Source organism: Drosophila grimshawi, unplaced genomic scaffold (assembly GCF_018153295.1).
Source record: "Drosophila grimshawi isolate 15287-2541.00 unplaced genomic scaffold, ASM1815329v1 contig_545, whole genome shotgun sequence".
In the NCBI taxonomy this organism is placed as follows: domain Eukaryota; kingdom Metazoa; phylum Arthropoda; class Insecta; order Diptera; family Drosophilidae; genus Drosophila; species Drosophila grimshawi.
The window spans coordinates 995807-1018520 of record NW_025063357.1 but is presented as its reverse complement, the minus strand read 5'-3'; the positions used below and the strand labels follow the sequence as shown (position 1 = coordinate 1018520).

Genomic DNA, 22714 nt, shown 5'->3' with positions numbered 1-22714 from the left:
GAATACCCCTTCGCTCATGTAATTATTAATTTTATATATATTTCAACATGCAACAAAATAAAAAACGTACAATTTTCTAACCCACAATTTTCATAAATATATGTATATAGATATATATGCATAAATATGTCTATGGAAAATAATTATCTGTACTTCTACTCAACCTCCAGTGGAAAAAAAAATGATTATATCATTAAATAAGCAACATATAACCACTTACTCAATAAACATTGATTAAATCTATACATGTATTAAATAAATAAATATTCAATGAATATACTAACAACCAATAAATCACTCCGAAATAATTATATGTAATATGTAATATATAATATTTGACTAACCTAATCTCTAAGTCAAAATTGTCTTGTAACAATAATGTTGAGAACTAAGCTATCACTAAAAATCGACTTATCACAACAAACTAACACTCAAAATTCAAACTCAGCACTCTCGAAAATACAATTTAAACATTGAGATGGGTGAGATGAGGGTAACACCGTATGACGCCACCTACAGGTAACAATCCATACAACAAGAAACGAAAATAATTTAATATCACACGCAAAAAACACTCCTTTATCTTTCTAGCTCGCCTATAATTGTTCCTCTCTATTCTGAAATATTAATTAATTCCATTGACTGCGCGCGTTCTCAAAGTCGAACAACGTTGACAATCACTAAACAGTAATGCACGGATCGCGACTCGAAAACTTGACGTACTTTGTAAACCCCATTTCCAGGTATGCTATCTTTAAGAAATTTTAATTGGCCGGTAAACTAATTATCAAATTATATTTTTCTTTTTAGCTTCAGATCCACTTCAGCGGCAACGTGGCTCGGCCTTTTCTCCGGCTCACGGACCAGCTAAGCTTCACTTTCACAACTAATGACAATTGAAAGATGTTCTTTGACCAAATCGGCAGGACTATTGTTTGTGGCTGTGAGGCATGGGAGACCGATGGCTGGTACACTCAGACCACCGCACCCAACACCGAACAGCGCGAGGCAAGGCGCTCAGCGCCCAAAGAGGAAGGGAGAGCTCCTGCCACCAAGGGGTCAACCCTGTGGGCTGGATGACCCAAACCGGTGAAATCTCTGCGGTTCAAGGGTCAAGTGGTACCTCCGGTACCTCCAGCAGGGACTCAGCCCCGATGAAGCCCTGAAAAAGGCCAAAGAGCCCAGGGAGGAGGTTGCAGCACCTATGCCAGCCTCGAAAAGGCGGAGCAGCAGTCTCACACCTCCGGTGGCCACCCCCAAGAGGATGTGCCCGGGGGTTGTGGGCGCTGCCCGCGACTCGGCAGCGGCAAAGGTGCAAAGGGTTGAATTCCTAGTAATTGAATGCTCCGATGAGACCTCAGCCGATTGGCTAAGGATCGCAACTTCGAGGCTACAGTCGTGGAAGGGCGTGCCCCTTGAGTGCAAGGTGGGGGACGACATACCGTCGCCCCACTGCATCACGCTGTTCTGCCCCAGGAGTGCAGCTCGGTCTACCGAATCCCTGTTGGTTCTGCTGAGGAACCAGAACAGGATCAAGACCGACACCTGGAAGGTGATCTCCAGGAGGAACGAGGGTGGAGGAGCCCTCCTGGTGATCGGGATAGATGAACTATCCAAGAATGTAATTGTGGAGAAGGGGCACCAGGTCTTCTTCCATTACGGGACCATCCCCGTAAGCGGACTGAAGGAAAAGAAGACTGGAGAAAGGCCCCAACCTGCTCCAACGGGCAGAGAGGATGTCTCGGTGGGCAACACCACCACATCGGACACTCCTGCCCCGGAGCAGGGCAGTCCGACTGCGCAGCCCACCGACACGTCGGAGGTGACGAAGAACTGGCAGATGCGACGCTCTGCCAGGCGGAGATGCTGGGGGACGACGATATCCCCATGTCCTCGCAGGAGCTGGAGGAGGAGCTGCAGGATGCAGCTGCAGCTGACGTCACTATGACGAGCAGCGGTGACGGGGACTGCTCCAAGCCCCATTCACCGTGTCAGCTGGAGCCTCCCCAAAAGTAGATGTCAAAGGTCATCAACACAGGGCTAGCTCAGGTAAACATCCACCGAGCTAAGGCAGCCTCGGCGGTCTTAGCAAGGATGTTTACCAACAAACACCTTGGGCTGGCCCTGGTACAGGAGCCGTGGGTGAACGATGGCATCAAGGGCCTGTTCACAGTCGACTCAAAGGTAATCTGCTATCGGAGAGATCCAGCACCCAGAGCTTGTATCATGGTAAGGAAAAGTATTAACTTTACAATCCTTTCAGAATTCCTGACTAGAGACTGCGTTCCCTTACTGGTGTAAGCAGCGCGGTCTCTTTGGTTATCGTATCCGCATACTTCGCAGGGATGCACCCTGCCCACCACCAGAGATCGAGAAGCTGGTGGAGTACTGCAGGAAAGAGAAGATGCCGGTGCTCATCGGATGCGATGCCAATGCGCACCATACTATAAGGGGTGAGTGGCTAACTGATTTTATTTTTAAATATAATCTAGAACTAGGTAATGTCGGATCTACACCGAAATTTGTCACCAGGATCAGGGAAGAGGTGCTAGACATCACCCTGATCAATCGGTCCCTAAAGCCTCACCTTAGGGACTGGCATGTTTCCCAAGAGGAATCCATGTCTGATCATAGGACTATCCTATTTAATTTAAAATTAAATACGGATAGTAGCACACCAAGTCGCAACCCTAGAAAAACCAACTGGGAAGGGTACAAGTCGACCCTAGGACTTTCCCTAGCCAACGGGCTGTCTGGTAATCCCAGAAGGACGCTAGAGCTTGACAGGGCTATTGGTTACCTCAATAAATGCATAGCCAAGGCATTTGAGGATAACTGCCCGGTAGGGAAAAAGTACATGGAAAAAGTACATGGAAAAAGATGCCCCATGGTGGAACGACAGCCTAGAAAGGCTGCGCTTGACCACACGTCGCCTCTTCAATAAGGCAAAGAGGGACGGAATATGGGAGCAGTACCGTGAGAGCCTGACCTATAATAAGGAGATAAGGAAGGCCAAACGGAAGAATTACAGAAACTTCTGCGAAGGCATAGTTAGCACAAGCGAAGGCTCCAGGCTCCATAGAGCACTGGCGAAATGAGCGCCTGATGCGAACTTAGCACTGAAGCGTGGGGATAACTCCTTTACGAGCACTGATCTGCAGAAACTAGCATTACTCTTCGAGACACACTTCCCAGGAAGTACACCCCTGCAGGAAGAGGCTATCGAGAGGGAAAGTAGATACAGGCCATCAACTGACGACTGGGCATGCGCCAAGTCGACAGTCTCAAGGGAGAGACTTAATTGGGCAGTTGGAACATTCCAACCCTATAAGTCCCCTGGAATGGACGGCATATCGCCAGCCTTCCTTCAAACGGGACAGGAAATACTTCTCTCCCGTATTAGGAAGGCATTAGTAAGTAGCCTAGCCCTCGGATACATACCGGGCGCGTGGAGGAGAGCTAGGGTAGTCTTCATCACCAAGGCAGGGAAGAAATACATTACCAGCCCAAAGTCCTTCAGACCCATCAGCTTAATATCGTTTTTACTGAAAACGTTGGAAAAGCTGGTGGACTATAAAATCAGAAGCACTTTGCTTAAGCAAAGGCCGCTGCACCCAACGCAGCATGCATACAGAGTAGGCAGGTCCACGGACACAGCACTTTATCAGCTGCGACGTACTTTGAGTGCGGCAATTGATAATAAGGAAGTAGCACTGTGCGCCTTCTTAGATATAGAAGGTGCCTTTGATAACACATCTCACGATGCAATCAATGCTACTCTTGAAAGAAGACGCCTGGACCATACCACCAGCAGATGGATACTGGCACTGCTACGGTCCAGACAAGCCACGGCATCATTACATGATAGCACTGTAACAGTCCTAACCACCAAAGGCTGTCCCCAAGGGGGGGTGTTGTCTCCGCTACTCTGGAGTCTGTTAGTAGACGAACTACTAAACAGACTTGCCAACAGTGGTATTCAATGTCAAGGATATGCCGATGACATTGTTATCATAGCGCGAGACCAATTTGAAGAATCACTCTGTGACATAGTCCAGTCAGGGGTAAGGATAACGTATGACTGGTGTAGGGAGGTTGGACTCAACCTAAACCCTACGAAAACAGTCATCGTCCCCTTTACCAGACGACATAAGTTACAGAGGATGAGACAAATATGGCTCTCAGGGACCCTACTAGAAACAAGTAGGGAGGTCAAATACCTGGGAGTCACTTTTGACAGCAGACTTAACTTTGGCACCCATGTGCAAAACACGATATTAAAGTGCTCCAGGGCGCTTTATACATGTCGTAGTATTGCCGGCAAATCATGGGGTACATCACCAAAAATATTAAGATGGATGTACCTGATGGTAGTAAGACCCATGTTAACCTATGGGATGGTTGCATGAGGTGACAGGGCGCGGATGATCACCGTGAAGAAACAACTACAAAAGTTGCAAAGAATGGCCTGCGTATGTATGACAGGAGCTATGCGCACCTGCCCTACAATGGCCCTTGAAGCCTTAATGGAGCTCACACTACTCCACCATATCATAAGGCTCAAGCAGAAAGCTACGCTTCTCAGGATATCAGCAGAAGGAGTTAGGGCAATCATATCCTAAGCCATAAAGATGCCCAACTCCTTTCAAACGAACTACCCCTACTGACGCAACCTAGGGACGAAATGGCAGCCGAATACATATTCGAGCGAAATTTCCCAGTTCGTATGAGTAGTAAAAGGGAATGGACAACTCTGGATGAAGTCCATCCCATGAAACCGCACACCATAAAATGGTACACCGATGGATCACTCACGAATCAGGGCACCGCCCTTGGAGTGGTGGGTCCTCGTGTATTTTACCATGAATCCGTGGGAACGCACACCAGCATATTTCAGGATGAGGTGTGTGCGATAGGCAGATGTGCGGACATCAACATAGAACGTAACTATCGGAATACGGATATATCCATTCTATCCGATAGTCAAGCAGTATTGAAAGCTATAATGGGGACTAAGATAACATCGAAGGTAGTCCATGAAGTTCGTTCAAAGCTAGACCTGCTCGGGACTCACAACAGGCTCACCCTACGATGGGTCCCGGGTCACAGGGACATAGCGGGAAACGAGGCGGCTGACAAGCAAGCAAGAATGGGGGCAGAAAGGCCCCTAACAGGACCAGAACCGTATTGTGGCATAGGGAGGCACACTATACGACTGGAACTTAGAAACGAGGAGAGACAGAGACGGCATCAGAGCTGGTCGGAGACAGTAGGACTCCGACAAGCCAGATGTCTCCTAGGTGGTTATAATCTTGTTCGATTTAAACAGATTATAACCATGGGAACAGCCTTGTGATACTTACCGGTCTATTGACAGGACACTGTAGACTAAGGAGTCACCTGACAAAATTGGGTATATATAGTAGCGATCTCTGCAGGTTTTGTGAAAGAGAGGAGGAATCCTCGATGCACATCCTGGCAGAATGTGTTGCCTTAGCTAGAAGAAGAAGCAGCATCCTTGGAGCGCATGTTTTGAATTACAAAGACATAGTAGACCTCAACCCAACAAAGATCCTCACGTTCGTAAGGAAGTTGGGGCTGATGGAAGAGCTATAAGCTCAGGAGGGGGCACAATAGATCAAATAGGTCGCGGTGCAGCTTCCCCCTAATAATAATAATAATTGTTTGTGGCAGCGATGGACTCAGCATAGTAGGATGCTCATCCACGGTTCGACAAAACATTCCTCATACTTGTTGGTTAAGGCCACCTGTTCAATATATGGAAAATTATCAATATTCAGAATTTCAAGTACAATCTCCTGATTATTTTAATTTCTTATCTATTCATTTTTTTTTTATTTCTTTCATGCAAGCGTCATTTGGTGCTACAAATGTGCTTCGCGGTGTTGTTTAAATACGGTGACATTTATTCTTATGTCAGCCTAATTTTATTAATTAGGCGCCATTTGTTATGCCTTTGTTACGAGTCGGTTTGTCCTAGGGGGGCAGCTCCGGCCAGCCAGTACTCCATTAGGGGTGGGTCTACCCATGCCCGCCGACCGTACAATAGCACAACACTAAACAAATCTACACATCACTATTAAACAGCTGATATAACGGCTGATATTTAAAACAAAAAAAAAATACTTTAACTTCGACGTCCAACGGTGGCCTCGCTGTTACCGCCGTAGCGTTCCCGCCCTTCCTGTAGGACGAAATCATATTTTAGGGCCCCACCCTATTAATGTCAAAGATCACAGATTATTCCAAGAACCTTTTGGCCCCCTCCCCTCCATTTACAAAACTTAAGCCCTCATTTTAATTGACTAAGTATATTTAATATTCATGGCTTACGGCTAACATTTTATGCTCGGACTTATTAGTATTTATTGTTATTACACTATATTTAATTTAAAGGAACGAGACCGGACAAATCTTCATTCGACCTTCTACGCCTTCACAATTGCTGTCTTTTGGCGCAGTCTGGTTTTGGGGCTTAAAGTCTTTTTACATAACCTACATACACAAATTAGGTTATTTATATATACATATACCTCCCTTCTTTTTTTTTCCACCGAAGGTGAGTTTTCAGATTATTGGGGGGACACCCTTAAGTACCCTACGGAGCTCCGCGGGATAAATATGAGGGTATCTACTCACAGAAATCTTATGCCTGAGGAAAGAAAAATCTTTGCACTCAATAATCAACTAGCCTTTGCCACGTAGAAAACCAAAATAGAAATGTCTGGGTGATGATTAAAGCTAAAAGCCGGAATGCGTTAATTGCTCAGCGCAAATAATTTCTTGTAACAATTAGTGATTAAGATAACTTAATCGATTATGGGCTTCAAGGTAATAAATTTTAGCTATACTGACAACTTAATAATTAAATAATTAACACAACAAACAAATATAAATACGTAAATTATGATCTATAATATAGCCAACAAAAAGTTTATGCATCACTGTCGACGGCTGAGCATCACTGATGTAACACGGATCAGCTGTGCGAGAGTTGCGTTAGGCTTACGCACTGCTGAAATGCACAAGTTTCCTTCCGCCGAGATTTAATTGGAACGGACTCACGATTTTGTTGGATGGTTCCGATCCCTCTCTCCCCTCGTCCTGCTCTTCCTTGTCGCTGTTGGTTCCGGATGGCACTCTGCTCCTGGTAGTCTTCTCCCGGTGTGGACTTCACTTTAATCGTTTGGGATTACATTTAAAATTTTGGTGTCTTCTTCGGCGGTTTTTGATTGCAGCTTGTCGTCGGGGCCGATTTTTTTAAACTTGGCAGGTGTGCATTTTGGCGTTTTTACTTAAATATTTAAACTTTTGCCGCCGGTTGGTTTTATACCCTTGGTAGGTTCGTATTTGCGGGTTTTAATTTCTTCTCTATAATTTGAATTTGTTGCCGTCGGTGTATTTGATTAAGTATTGTAGGTTTGAATTGTTGGTTTTTAAATTTTTCTTGATCATTTGAATTTGTTGCCGTCGGTGGATTTTATTAAATATTATAGGCTTGTAATTTTTTTTGTTTTTAAACTTTCTTGATCACTTTAATTTGTTGCCGTCGGTTTGTATTTTTGACCTTTAAATTTTCTTTGCCTCCATCCTTCTAGCCGCTGACTTTCAACTCTCCTCCAAAAACTCCGATCATTGGCATTTTTATTCCTTCGCTCGGATAATATTTTGCCTTCTCCCTTTCTTGAGCGCACGAACTCCCTCTCTCTTTCCTACCAAAAAGTTCTTCTCCCTCTCTTGAGCGCGCGAACTCCCTTTCACTTTTCAAAATGAGCACTTTTGCACGGGTTAGGGCCGATCAACTGTCTTTGGCTCACTCTGCCGTAGTTAGGCAGGAACAAACTCAGAGGTGATTTGATTAAATCCGAGGTGTGTCCGGGACTCCGGGCTTCGACTTCCCGGTTCCTGAGTCCAGTTGTCCCTGGCGATTTTCTCCTTGATGGGGGCGATGGATAGATCCGCCTGTTGCTGCCGCCGGTTGGTATGTTTGTATGTTTTTATTTTATTTATTACTTTTACCTTTGTTTTATATTTATTTATTTTATATTATTTTATTTGATATATAATTACTTCATAATTAATTCATTCAAATTTCTTTTTAAAATAATTCTTTTCTGCAGCGCATGCGCATGCGGTCCTTTCTTCCTCTTTTTTTTCTTTTTCTCTTTGCTTCCCTATTTTTCTGAAGATGGTCCCCATCGATATCCCTCGCCTATCGATCTATCTGCCGACCATTACACCACACTACGGCTTCGAGGTTTATTTCAGAGAGACAGGAGTGCAAAAGGTGGCTATCTTTGCCCAACGTAGGCCATCGTCCACACCCTGGGATTAAGAGCCTCATGTTCGACTGACTGAGCTAGCCGGGCTCACACTGCAGCTGTAAGCCACCTCTGTGATTTGGCCAATCGGGAATTCCAGAAGTATGCACATACATCCAGTACCAGTCTTTAGTCTGCCCGTTCACTAATCCATGGAAATCCCTCGACTGGAGATGTTCCAAACGGAAGATGAATTCCACCACCGGCATTCCCTTCGGGTCTCCGTCGAAGATCAGGCCCCACCTTCGGATGTGATTGATCTCCTGCCTCGTATCCCAGATGCTCGTGCGGTTTCCTTGATAGTGTCCACTCTCATTACCCGTTTGTTGCATCCAGCACGATACGGGAACTTGTCGTTGTTCGGCTTGTTTCTGATGTTCGGATTCCAACGCTCGATTATCCACGAAACGCTGAGTAGGTGCAGGTGGTTGATTAATCCTCGCCTCTCTCGCTTGTGAACTTGAATCGCTTCTTCCTTTTTCCTTTTTCAGGGATGAGACTACTTCCCTAATTTCTCGCATGAAACTTAACGTGCTGATCTTGCTGGTTTGTTGCGTTGTTGACGAAGTACCCGCTACATTTTCTCGGCTACGCATTCCGACTGGATGAGAAGTACTCTCCATTTCTTCGGTGGGTTTGGTATTTTGTGCGCGAGTAGTTGGACGCATTCTCTCTTGTTCTCTATCTCTCTGAAAGTCCCCGCTACGCCGCACTTTCCTCGATTGCCTGAATACCCCTTCGCTCATGTAGGCACTCCGCCCGCCAGTTACGCAAGCCCGGGATCTCAGTCTGCCCGCCAGAGATTTTGTACAGCACTCCTGATGCTCACCAGGACTAGTGGTTCTGGCTCAGCACAGATCAAGCCTCATTTGCTTCGCCTGGTTTCTTGCGGATATCGCCAGTTGCCACAATTCTGGCGTGGCAAGGATATACGCTTCACACCTGCTTACAGTACCTCAATGTCCTGTGATCCTTGTGTTCTCGTTGAGTCCTTTAATACACCGTGTCCTTACACTCGTCCTTTGTATCTCGCGACCGACTCACTTTCACTTATATACTTCGATTCTCACTTATATACTTCGATTCTCACTCACACACTAACGGCACATGACCTGATGGATATGTGTGTCAGACACGTTCAAATGGCTGAACACCCGCGTTAGAAAGGGAGAGGGCGAAAGAGAGCGAATTCGCTGCAACTGCATCAGGGCCGGATTTCGGCCTGAATAGTCAGTTGTTGTGAGGGCGCATATAACATGTTCATGGGCATTTCGCATGCCCATTCATGAACATATATATATATATATATATATATATATATATATATGTTTATAATCATAAACATACGTATACAAGCATGCTCACAAGTGCATGGTTATATGGCTCCTCACAAATGTTAAGTTTAGTTTTTTAGATACCCTTCTTTTTCAATTAAAGTTTACATGTTGAAATTTATACAATGAGAGCGTAAATATTTTTGTCCGAGTCGACCCTATGACTAAAATCTAAAATGTATTGGTATGCACATATAGGGATCTGGAATCACAAATACCCTTGCAGATCGTGGTCGGGTCTGATGCAAAAGGTGTGCGTCGAATGACACCTAGACCACACCGCCTTCGTGGCTACCGACGTATCCTTGGTTTCCTCCCCCTTTATTTTTTCTTTTCCCCCCTCTTTTTTATTTGTATCTTGATAATTTGTTTGGATATCTTCGCGTTGAATTTGGATTGACCGGAATGGTCAATTAACTTAAGTATTATCGAACAGGGCTTTTAGGGACCCTATAAATCAAATTCACGTAGTGTGCCGATATGTCAACAAAAACCCCGCCCACATTCCCGAACAAAGCTAGTTTGTTGACGGGTCCTGATCGTTTGAGTATATCCGGCGAATGGAGAATTTAGTCAAGCATTGCCAAGATTCTTCTACGATTTTTTTTTTAAACGTTGTAATGTTCGGACCAATTCTCGTCGACCGTTCGAGCGTATGCGCTGTAAAATTTGGTATTCAGGAAAGTCCGATTGGCAAACGTTCTTGTTGTTTTTTGTTTTTTTTTTTCTTATCGGGAGAACGTTTATTTCTACTGAGGGACAAAGCGGGAGGAATCCTCTGGACCGTAGCTCTTTCGGGATGCAGTGGGTTGTTGCTTAGTCTCAGTAGGGACAACATAGTTTTATTTTTTAGGATTCCATCTACATCTAAACTACATGGGGAGACGATACTCCTCGAAGAGTTCGCTTGGGTTCACAAATCCCACAAACGATTTATGGACTCGACCAATTCCCTTTATAGTGGGCTGTTATCTGTTCAGGGTGCCCTGAAAGGGGCGAGGTCTGAGGTGGTAGTCGACTCTCGCGTTGTATACCCTAACCCAACCATGCTCATCAAAGCGCAGTTAGTCGATGATCGCCTAAGAAAAAAACCTGTCCTAACTCATTATACTAACATGACTCCCAGGAACGTTACGATTTTTTTTGGTTTATTCATTTTCTTTCATAATCATTACGGGCACCTAGTGTTAGCAATATAATGGGATTTATTTAATTGATAAAGAAAAAGTGAAAAAGTGACAGATTAATTAACAATGAGGAAAATTTAATTAAGGAAACAAATTTAATTCTAAAATTCAGTAATTTAGAATTTTAATTCCAAAAATTAATAATTTTAAATTTTAAATTTACAAAATATTAACTCAAAAAAATTAACTACAACAAATTAATTAATTACAAAAATTTATAAAATTTTGGCAAAAAAATAATTAATTGAAAATTAACTTTTATAACATTTTAATTTAAAAAAAATTAATAATTAATTGAACTAATGGCAAAATCTGAGAAAAACATTAATTAGAGACATTAATACAAACTCCAAGGAAAACAATTAAAAATTTAATTTTTAATTATTAAAAAAAAGAATAGTACAAGTGGGCGAACCATCATCGCAGCCACTGTACTTCGCAGGTCAGTGGGCGAGGCTGGCAACTAAACAGCTGTTTGCGCTCCACACGCTTAAAAGAATGTTGGTGTGGTTGTTGGATGTGTTGTAGAGGTACAGAATGTAGTTACTGGTAAAACTTTTTTTCATTTATTTATTATTTATTTTATTTTTTTGTTTTTTTTTTTCTATTATAGTTGATTATATTTTCTTCTCTTTTGTTTGTGGGCAACAGTAATAGTTAAACAATGAGGTAAATCTAATTAAGCTTGCGCTTATCTGACATGCTTTCTTCTTTCGCCTACTTGTGGAGGTGATCACACGTGCAGACAGCTTTCTCGGTACAGCATGTCAGATAAGCTCAGCTTACGAAAAGCAAAAAATAAAGAATTTGTACACTTACTTGTGTCCAACGTTGGAAAGCTTTCCATCGATGCTTGTATATATGGGGTTGTGTGTGTATGTGTGCATTTTAGATGAGCTTTATATGTCTCTTCTGCTCTTCACTTATCTTATATTTGCCTTTATTAATTAATTAATTTTTTTTTTTTTGTTTTATTTATCCTGTAGTTTAATTTTTGTTTTTGTTTTTACTTACACTTACTTACACTACTTACTCTTCAAATAAAAGAAAAAAACTGATGATGGCCAATTTCTGGCCGGCAAGGAAAAGCTATTGCTCTCACAACAACAACCACAACTTTAAGCAAGCACTTATAAGTAATTTGAATGTTCAAATTACTTTTAGTTTTTGAGCACAAAAAAAATGTGGAAGCGAATTTGGCACAAAAAAATTAGAAGCGCGGCGGGTTGAGATGCACTGATGCCAGCTGGTGTGAAGAAATCCAAACACAAAGCTTCCGCTCAAAGCGTTGCGTAAACGCAGATGGGCGCCCGTATGATAATTGTGTCCCAATTGGGAAGGCCCAGGGATGGCGAGGGGAGGGCGCCAAATTTAATTCCACTTGTCTTTGACTTGGCGGTCTTCTACCCCCACACCTGAAGCGACTGCGCCAACACACGTTTGGCTGGTGTGGGGTTGATTGGAATTTTAAGCCAAAGTGCTAAGAAGGGGATTTGGACTTTAGAATAATACACGGCAATTGAGGCAACTGCGGCACATACCTTATAAATTTTTACAAGGCAAAACTTGTATGATCGCTGCCGCGATGGCCTCCAAGGTGGAGTTGTCTCGCTTTTTCTTCTGCTGGTGGTCGCGGCCAGGCCTTACTGCCCAAAATATGCAAATTATATGAATAATTGGAGGCGCGCGATTTAACCTCTCACGTTTAGCCATTGAGCTAACAGACGTTGAGGGAGCGGACTTCTTGGATAAAACCACCAGGCGAAAAAGGCTGCAGGCTGCCTCCGCCAGCTCTTTTATAAGCAGCAAAAAAACGAAAAAAAGCTTTTCTTTTTCGAATTTTTAATTTCTGCTTCTTTCCTCGGGAGAGCCAAGTGATCGAGCTCTGCAACATTTCTATTAAGGTCACTGAAGGCTGGGTGCTACGAAACTGACTCAAATTTTATCGAACAAAGAAAAGGCGGTATAATTTAAAATTTATCAGTTCCGCAATCCATCAACGGTGACTATTACAATGTGAACGACATTACATTTTATCCGCTTGATCCGGCCTCTTTCAGAAAAAGTCAAGAAGCCAAGAGCTTGTTTAACTATTTAATTGAATAAGCTAATTTTGAGAGCCTAAGTAATGAAGGGTCATTTCTGAGGTTTCCCTAGTCCACTAGTTTTTTGCCAACTTTTGTCTCTCTAATTCTCATAATTTCAACATTTACTCATCGATTTGAGGACTACAATTGTCCGTCGCTTGTTCTTCTACAAATTGTAAATTGCTCCTTTTCTGTGCTCTTTGAATCAGGTTTTGTGCCTGCCTGTAAACCGATCTGCGGATTATTTTGGTTGACTCCTTCTCTATATTTAGAGTTGCTTCCGTAGACTTTTTGGCATTCAGCACTTGTACATAATTCTCTTTCTAAATGTTCAACATTTTCCTTTGTATCGTATTTTTTGTTGACTGCGCTCGCCATCTTTGAGAAGCATTTATAAATAATATTCAAAATTTTGTATTCATCATAGGTGACATGATAGACAATACATCTTAAGATGCGATCAAGGTTACGCTCCCTAGGAGGGGCTTATACCCAACTCAGACAAGCTTCAGTATCAGTGCATAACTGTTACAGTTATAAGCATTAAAAGTCTCCTAAGGGATGTTCTGTGTTGGAAGCCCACAATCAAATGGGCACCAATGAATAAATGGCAATTCCGATCAAAAATTCAAAAGCAGACACTATTTTTGGATCTTGGATTTTTTTAAGTAGCATAGGAACGCGATTGGCTGGTGTAAGTTTGAGTCCAATACGCTCCAGGGGATAATAGAATTATGACTTTGAAATAAAATAAATAATTTGACGCAATATTATTATGCGACACATGCCTCATCCTCTGCGTAATGCAACTAGCTATGGATCGCTTATAAAGCAAGTTCAGGAAAATATTTTTTTTATGTTCGTACTCTTTTTGTGAATGCCCACGCTTATGGCCCTGTTTTGTCAAATCTCTTTTTGCAGTGACACTCTTTGGGGCAATGCATTGGGTATCAGGCTAATCCGCTCATTTGCATTATTGTTTGATCTACTTTTCCAATTGAAATTGAAGAAAATTGCTTATCATAAAATATGTAGTCCCCAAAAATCTGTTCCGTAGAAGACTTCCATAATCCATAATTACAAAATGAGCTAGTCGATTTTCATAACTTTTAAATTTTGGCCCTGTGCGTTCTGAAAAATAGAGTGCCTCAATTTTTTTTTTATCAGTTTTCTGAGCAGAGACTATTCAAGGAATCGAATTTTGAGTTTATTATTGGCATAACTATAATTTTTTCTTTAATTATATTGTAATGATACTTTTTGTTCGTTCGTATTTTAGCTAAGCTAAAACTCAGTCGAGCGTTTGCAATAATTAATAACACAGTGTAAATATATATTAAACTTGCTTTATTTTATTACACTTATATTGTTTGAAATTAAATTTTCCAATGCTAGTTTTCTGATCGCTTAATTTCTACGATTCGAGCTCCTGTGCGCATGAATCTGCCCCAGGCACTCCGCCCGCCAGCTACGCAAGTCCAAGATCTCAGTCTGCCCGTCAGAGATTTCGTACAGCACTCCTGATGCTCACCAGGATTAACGGTTTCCTTGTTCCCCAAAGATTGTCCCTAGTACTCTTGTGAGTCAGGATTCGCTCATTGGCTAATCACAGACCAAGCTTCGTTTGCTTCGCTTGTTTCATTGCGAATATCGCCTTTTGCCACAATTCAAGCGTGGCAAGGATATACTTTTCGCACCTGCTTACAGGACCGCGATGTCCTGTGATTCTTGTGTTCAGTTGAATCCTTCGATACACAGTGTCCTTGCACTCGTCCTTTGTGTCTCGTGTTCACGTTTCTCGTTGACTTCGTAAATTGCGACCGTCTCACTTTCACTTTTGCACAGTTCAACTCTCACTCGCTTATAGGTTCGCGCAGACTCGCGTATACTCGTATATTTGCACAGCCCTCGCCTTGTGCTGCGGCACAATTCTTTATTTTGAATCAGATTGTTTATTAAAACGTCTTAACACTTGATAATGGTGGAGCGAGATATACCTTGCAGGATAAATATGAATTTTTTAAAATTACTATTTTTGGCAGCAGCAGCATAGAACTTTTATGATAATTTGTTTACATACTTTAATTTAGAGCCCTGCGTGACTTAATATTAATAACTTATTGTTAGTTGTAATTACATATGCACAATATGTTAAATATAGTTTGAGCAACGCTCTCTGCATGCCGCTCTCTCTCTCTCTCTCTCTCTCTCTCTCTCTCTCTCTCTCTCTCTCTCTCTCTCTCTCTCTCTCTCTCTCTCTCTCTCTCTCTCTCTCTCCGATAAAGGAAGAACGCTGATCCGCCGGCTGCTGCAGCTAGTTAGTTGTGCTGTATGTCTATAGCTGATCTATCGTTTTAGTTACCATCTCGTTTTGAGAAGGTTTAGCGGTGGCTTCAAATCTTCATTTCGCTCGGTAGTTATGCTTATTGTGAGAATATTTTGCAATTGTCTTCAAATCTTTAATAAACAAATCGTTGATAGAAAAAACTAAGCGTTGGCTTCTAGTCTAAATACATTTGAACAAGCTATAAAGCGTGTTCTGAATTAACTTTGTGTTATTTTTGGAAAATAAAGCTATCAAAAAACTGATAGCGCAAACCACTAGTACAGTAAAATATTGGAATGGTTTTCGTTAAGAAATTGTAATAACAAAGAATATAATTTGATGCAATTAAGGTTATACTTAAATATTCTGTTGGCTTTCGCCAAGAAGTTGTAACATCAAAGAGCTTTTTAATCGTTTCATTAATGATTCTAATTGTACTTCTCATACTCTCCTTATTTACGACGACATAAAAGGCAGTGTGCTACATTGGCGTGCAATAGAGTAGTTAAGTCAGTCGTATCGTAATGTTCAATCCACAGCCACTTCGAGATAACGGCTTTCGCATACCTATGCAGTGCATTTGGTTAAAATTAAATGGTTGTTGGCCTCTAGAAACCATTTCGCAGAAATTAAGGCCAGCTTCACTGACGCGGAAGAACATATATGGCTTAGCTTATACTTTGTGGGCATGGTATGTTATTATATCGGTGGGCATTACAATTAGCTTTCAAACGGCATTTTTGGTCAACAACTTTGGGGATATTATTATGATTACGGAAAGTTGCTGTACTACTTTAATGGGTGCCTTAAACTTTGTTCGCTTAATGCACCTACGACTGAACCAGCGAAAATTTTATGAAATAATTCAACAATTCGTAGTCGATATTTGGATACCAAAGTAAGTAGAATAAAATAATGTACATATATTCATTGTTCAATGTTTGTTTGTATATGCAAAGTCAATTTTTTGTAAGCAACCAAAACTTCTGAGTATAAAAAGCGACAAATTCAATTATCTGCAATAATGTGTCCTTTGCGTCCATTTATCATAGACAATTAAAGTCTGAAACTACTGTTGTGCACACAGAAGTATACTTACGTAAATATAACGAAGGCTCCTGCGCTTTTCCGTATGTTGGCTACAATATCTAATATGTATACGAAAGGGCGTAAAGACGAGAGCTGAATTGTAATATTTCATACCCTTAAGCCACGTTATGATGAAAGGTGGGAAAAGAAGCTGAGCCTGCCAGAGTATTCAGCAGTCGGTTACGGTCGACTACAACATTCTTAATTGTTTCTAATTTATATTATTATGCAATTTTTGTATAGCGACTCAAATGTCAAAGTTTCCAATGAGTGCCGTAAGTGGATGAATACCTATCGAGTGATGAGTGTTTTGCTGTCTTGCCTTATACTCATGTATTGTATACTGCCACTGGTGGAGCTATTCTGGATTGTTGGCATCGACGCATCGACTAAGCCATTTCCATATAAAATGCTCTTTCCTTTCAACCCGTACAACAATTGGATACCATATTCGCTTACGTACATATTTACAGCATATGCCGGCATTTGTGTAGTTACAACACTATTTGCTGAAGATTCTATATTTGGATTCTTTGTAACATACACATGCGGACAATTTCGCCTACTGCATGAGAGAATTGATGTTTTAATGGATTCCACAAATGTACAAATGTGCCCAAAATCTAACATAAAACAGTTTCACTTAAAACAAATACGAGAGCTTCACAGCATTGCCCATCATCATAACAAGATTATTTGGTAAGCATTCGGATATAATATACTTTTCTATATTCAGTTGAGTAAATTGATGTAAAATGTACGTGTCGGGATGGGATACTTTTTATAGTGTGATTAGAGTAGATTAGATTAGAATAGAATTAAAGAACACTTTACAAAACTAGTGGAGTGGTATGTCAGCTGTTACCTATAAATTCATTGTCTATCCAAATTTAAATCATAACAGTAATAATTGTATTGCCAATTGGTTTTTCAAATCTTTCTATATGACCTACACAAAGAGAAACCCTCCTTACTGTCACATAGAATAATTCTAAGAATGTTCATAAAAGACCCTCCAGTTGTAGATGCGTGTGGATAATCCTTCGGTTTCGAAGGATATATTAGGAGCTTCGCTCGAATATATTAAGAGCTTCAGCTCGCAATCACCTGGGCACAGATTCCATTCAGCCATATTCTACCTCTAACAGCTCATGGCTCCTTGCATCAACCTGTTGATTTGGCTAGGTCCCGCCTCGTGTGATAGGTGCTTTGCAGCGCTGGTGCTCAAAATCTTTCTCAGGCTCCCCCTATGGCACTCATGCATCAGTTCGCTGCTTCGGCATCGAATTGGTGCTGAACCCCTTCATACTGTTATTGCATTTTCTGTAGCATCCTGTATTCGGCTCCACCGTTAAGAAAATAGGCGGGCAATAGCAGTGTCCCACATTGGCTTAATAACCAAACTAATTTGAATATATGTGTAGATTTCCAATTTGACTTATAAAGATGTTTTTTTAGTTTTGCTAAACTGTTGGAAGATTTTTTTAATCCCATACTTCTTGTGAATCTGACCATTTCGGCACTTCTTATTTGCATGGTGGGTTTTCAGCTCGTTACTGTAAGTATTTATTTTTAGTTATCTTATACTATAATTTACTGTTGTACTTATTAACAGGGTAAAAACATGTTTATTGGCGACTACATTAAGTTCGTCGTTTACATCTCATCGGCAATATCGCAGCTATACATACTTTGCGGCAACGGTGATACATTAATACAACATGTAAGCGTTAAAATCTTAATCTTTAATAATCTTATTATTGTTCTTTATGCAATCTTTAAAATTCGTAAAAACAAAATTAAATAAACAGGATCATATTGGACTTTTACGCAAATCAATTTTCTTTCCTTTCACATATAACTTTCTCGGCTTTCTTTATATAAAAAACAAAACATTAAAAATTCAGAACCAAATTGTTTTGTTTTTGTACAATGCCCATAAAGCTGCTTGTCTGCACCATACCCGTCACTTAAAAATAAAGAATTTAAACTTTAAACATATTCTTATCTGTGCCCGTCGGATTATGTCAGATAAAAAGCCTATAATCCCACATTTTTTTAGATAGAGTTATTGAAATTAAAAAGCTTATTATTGATTATTCACTGCAATGAATATTGCACAACGCTGTCCAAGTTTAATAAATTTGAAAATCAAATATGTATTTTTCCATTTTCTTATAGTCAACAATCACGGCTTATCATCTTTATAATTGCGGCTGGGAAGGAACATCCAAAATACCGTACAACAAAGAGTTCCGCACAAGCTTAGAATTTATGATACTTTGTAGTCAGCGACCTGTGAGAATAACAGCTTTTAAGTTTTCAACTTTATCCCTTCAAAGTTTTGCTGCGGTAAGAAGCATATAGCCTAAGCTTACACAAAAATACCAAAAAATTTACCCTTTTTGTTTTAGATACTTAGCACTTCAATGAGCTATTTTACATTGCTCCGGTCGCTTTATTTTTGACGATCAATAATAAATAAACTCAAAACATTGGCAACAGTTGAAATCATCTTGTAAACAATATATAAATAATTAAAAATAATAAACGCAATAGCTAAGATTACAGAGAATTCTTGTGCCCGCTAATATTAAAGAGATCAATATGTGCTGAAGTATAGCTTGCTTATATGTGGGGTCGGAGATACTTATTTCTGCAAGTTACACACTTTCGCACATATTTCATACCATTATAATTTTAAGTCAAATAGTTTTAAGTCAAAATAATATGAACAATCAAATAGCATTCGACCTATGTCTTGATATAGGCCTAGAAACCTCTGTGCCCGCGTCAGACAATGTGTTAATAAGGCCACCATTTTTAGGCTAGAGTCACTAAATTTGGTTAGTAGGCTGTTGGATATTTTCCGTAACACACACACTTTATTATCGTTCTTAAGATTTATCTCTTAGTTAGCTTGCATTTTCAACATAAAATAACAAAACTTTCCGCCTGGAAAAACTACAACGGGAATTACAATTTGAATTTGAATAACAATTTGTCAGCTAAATCTTACCAAATATATGTGAAAATAATTCAAATGAAATTTTATCAAATTAACCTCAATCTACCTATTATACCCTACCAGAGTTCTAATAATAATATTATGGGGATCGTTTGTGTATCTAAATTTGTGAAGTTTGGCAAAATCAGGATGCCGGATTTGAACAGTATAATATTTAACTTTGTAAATCGGAATAAATATTTGCATAAATATATAAGTGGATAATTAAATATATAAAAATATGTGCATAAGCAATTCAAATTAATGAATAAAATGGAACTAAAAATTGATACAAAATATAAAAAATCAGACGAAATACTAATATTAAAAGTGACTGTTCTAATATATGCTGGACTATCTAAATAAATGTAGCGGGATCTCAGATGGCATTCGATGCTCGCAGTCTCTAGCCACCCAACCGAATGTGAGTTGTGAGATTCCCTATTAAAAAATTTTCTATCTCATTATATAATTTTGGTTGACCCCGTATACTCGACAATTACTCCATCGTTGGTTTTACTGAATACATGTTTAATTTTTATTTGCTCTGATGATTCAGTTCGGGGAGCGGTTTCTAATCTTACCCTACTTAAAGTTAACACAAATGAGTAGCTTAAAAGTTAATATGGATATGCAAAGGTATATATAGTTTTTTTTATTTAACAAAGTAGCATTAATAATTTTAATAACTCTAGTTTTAGAAATTTCAGCTTATAAGTTGTAGTTTTATTTTTGGTATTATAAATAATTGGTTTTCCATATTTTGATCCTTTATTTATTTTAATTAATAATTACAAATTTTTCTTGTTTTTTTTTTATAATTGTATTATTATTTTTCCTGCTTTTACAATGTTCGGTCTAGTTTTCTTAGGTTGGGTTAGGTTATGTCGGCTGTCAGCCCTATGGGCTGACACACTTAGGCCACATTTGGCCCGTTGTGATGCCGAATCTAGTTTTCTTAATATATTTATAAATTTTTTCTTTTCATTTTTATAAAAAAAAATAAATAATTAGCCTAGTTGATTACAATAGTTGAAGTACAAAAATTAAAAAAATATATAAGAGAATATTCAATTGTTCTTTGCCGAGGGTAATGTTTGATGTATTTTTATTATAATTAAATTTGTTTTATTTCTGGCTACATTTTGTTTTATTATGCCATGGCTAAAGAGTGAATTGGTAGATTTATTTTTCTATTATTATTTTTGTAATGTTAAGTTTTTTCTATGGTTGAGTTTAATTGGTTTTATTTTTTTAGTGCCAAGTGTGCATATAATTTTGTTGGCACCTGTAAGCATTGCAATCTAATTCAAGGCAAAAAGCTGTCGATTGACGCCACCTATTGCGCATGCGCCACCGACTTTAAGCTTTCAAAGCTCCAAAGCTATATTCCAAGCCGAAAGCTTACCTAGACGAAAGCTTCAAGCTTAGCCTGGGATAAGCTGCAGCCTAAAGCGGATAAAAGTTCAACTGATGTGAGTATGTATATGGATCAAGTTTTAATTATTAGTGCGGATTTGGTTTCTGGTTTTTTTAATGGTATTTTTTTCTGTGGTTGCTTAGGGATTCGTATTATTTTCTTTTTTTTATGCTTGAATAAAAAATATTTTGGAAAAATTCGGGTGCTTCTCAAATTTGCCTTTTTAAATTTTTAGCTATGTTTCGTACGAAAGTACGTTTATTGGTACCGAATTTTACCAAATTTCAGGAAAAGTAGATTCTTGACTTACGATGGGTTTATTTCTTGTAGTCGTAGGTTTATATAGATGTATATTTTTTCTCATTGAAACTTAATTAATTATTCAATCACAAAACAAAATTAATAATGGGGGGGGGGAGTTATCTGGTATTTTTTTTTTGTTATGACTTTAATATGGGATTTCATTAGTATTGCACTTATACAAAAATACACAGCCGGTCACTTTTATCGGTTTGATTTGAAAGTTCTGAGCTTATTTATGATATAAAAAAAATTCGAACTTTCCGGTTTTATATATTTTACAACTTTTCTGCATCGATAGTTTTTTATGATGTTTGTTTTAATTTCCCTGGACTTTTAGTATTTTAAGCTATTATTATTTTTTTTTTTTTGGCATTTCATTTTTTGAATCTTAATGGCATTGTGGAAATTTTTTTTATAATTTGTAATATATTTGTAGATTTACTTATGATACAGAATAACTTTCTTAACTTTCTTTTTTAAGCACTTATTTTATACACAATTTTTTTATTTTTTGTTGTTGTAATATATCGTTTATGTAGTCTGTGTTGGTTTGTTTTAATTAATTCGCCGGTTTGGCTGCTGCTGCAGATGAGCTGGCTCCGTCTCCAGGGGATGAAAAAATTGGGGCTCTCTTCCTAGCGTCATGGAGTAGCGATCGGGGCAGCGGGCTTCTTGATGGCTTCCAGAGGTTTCTGAAGGGGTCTAGCGGCTGTGCCTCTCCGCTTCCAGAGGGCTTTGGTTATGGCCATCCTGGCCGGGCACGTGATGAGACGTGGCACGTTCACAAGATTTTTGTTGGTTCGTCTTTTTTTTTACAATTGGTATAACTTTGCTTCTGGTTTTGGTGTCTTTTAAATTGGTGGGTTTTTTTTTTGTGTTCTTTCTTGTTTTAGTGTGAAAAGAATTCGGCGCTATTTTAATTTATTTTCTTTTTTGTTCAGCCGCGGTTCATTTTCGCCGACCGACGTTTTACTTTCTATGTGCATCCGCACGTTGCAATAATTTTAAAAAGGAGGATGGCTTTAGCTGAGATCAACTCCCTTTTATACCCGGTTGTGCTTGCTCAAGCCGTCGGATGCAAGTGGAGACAACAAAGTTGGCTGCGTTTCGAAAGCTCCCTTGAGCGATCTATTGCTAACCTTGAGCATGCTCCGTTTGCGTAAAAGTTTCATTTATTTTTTTTTTTAAGCTCAGCTTTTTGCGTGCTCAGATGCACTGCTTTGCGTACTATTCGTCCGTTACAGCGCAGGCGACAAATTTGTCGCAAACGATTAGCGCTGCAACTCTATAGTTTTTAAGTTACGTCCTGATCATTACACACATGATAATATGACATGATAGCTGGAAGATTAGCGGGAATTAGATGTGAATATATTTTGCGTTCTAAGTTCCTATTTCACGTCCTTGTAAATCTTCTAAGAGATAAAAAAAAACTATTGCCAAGATTTTCCTTGATTCGACATTTTACAAATTTCGATCCTAGTTCGCCGTTGAAGTCATGTGAGAATTTTTCTAATGGCAAAATTCCTTCGAAAGACTTCTTGGCCATCCTTTATTTTTTTTATTATTATTGGGGAAGCTACACCGCGACCTATTTGATCTATTGTGCCCCCTTCTTA

The 22714-nt window shown here is 39.7% G+C and overlaps 1 protein-coding gene across 1 annotated transcript; it reads left to right on the top strand.

Moving 5' to 3' along the window:
• The first annotated feature begins 15800 nt into the window (after positions 1–15800).
• LOC6569914 (odorant receptor 13a) lies at positions 15801–18913 on the top strand. Its single transcript, XM_001996185.2, has 6 exons — positions 15801–16174; positions 16609–17064; positions 17824–17923; positions 17981–18088; positions 18547–18717; positions 18780–18913. Exons 1-6 carry the CDS (start codon positions 15801–15803, stop codon positions 18831–18833), a joined length of 1263 nt encoding a protein of 420 aa, XP_001996221.1. The 3' UTR covers positions 18834–18913.
• Positions 18914–22714: the final 3801 nt, after the last annotated feature.

Bases quoted from the DNA above. Each gene is read 5' to 3' on its own strand.
- LOC6569914 (XM_001996185.2), top strand. From the start codon at position 15,801: ATGTTCAATCCACAGCCACTTCGAGATAACGGCTTTCGCATACCTATG. The intron at 17,924-17,980 runs GTAAGTATTTAT...ACTTATTAACAG, and splicing joins TGGGTTTTCAGCTCGTTACT to GGTAAAAACATGTTTATTGG. The intron at 18,718-18,779 runs GTAAGAAGCATA...TTTTTGTTTTAG, and splicing joins CCCTTCAAAGTTTTGCTGCG to ATACTTAGCACTTCAATGAG.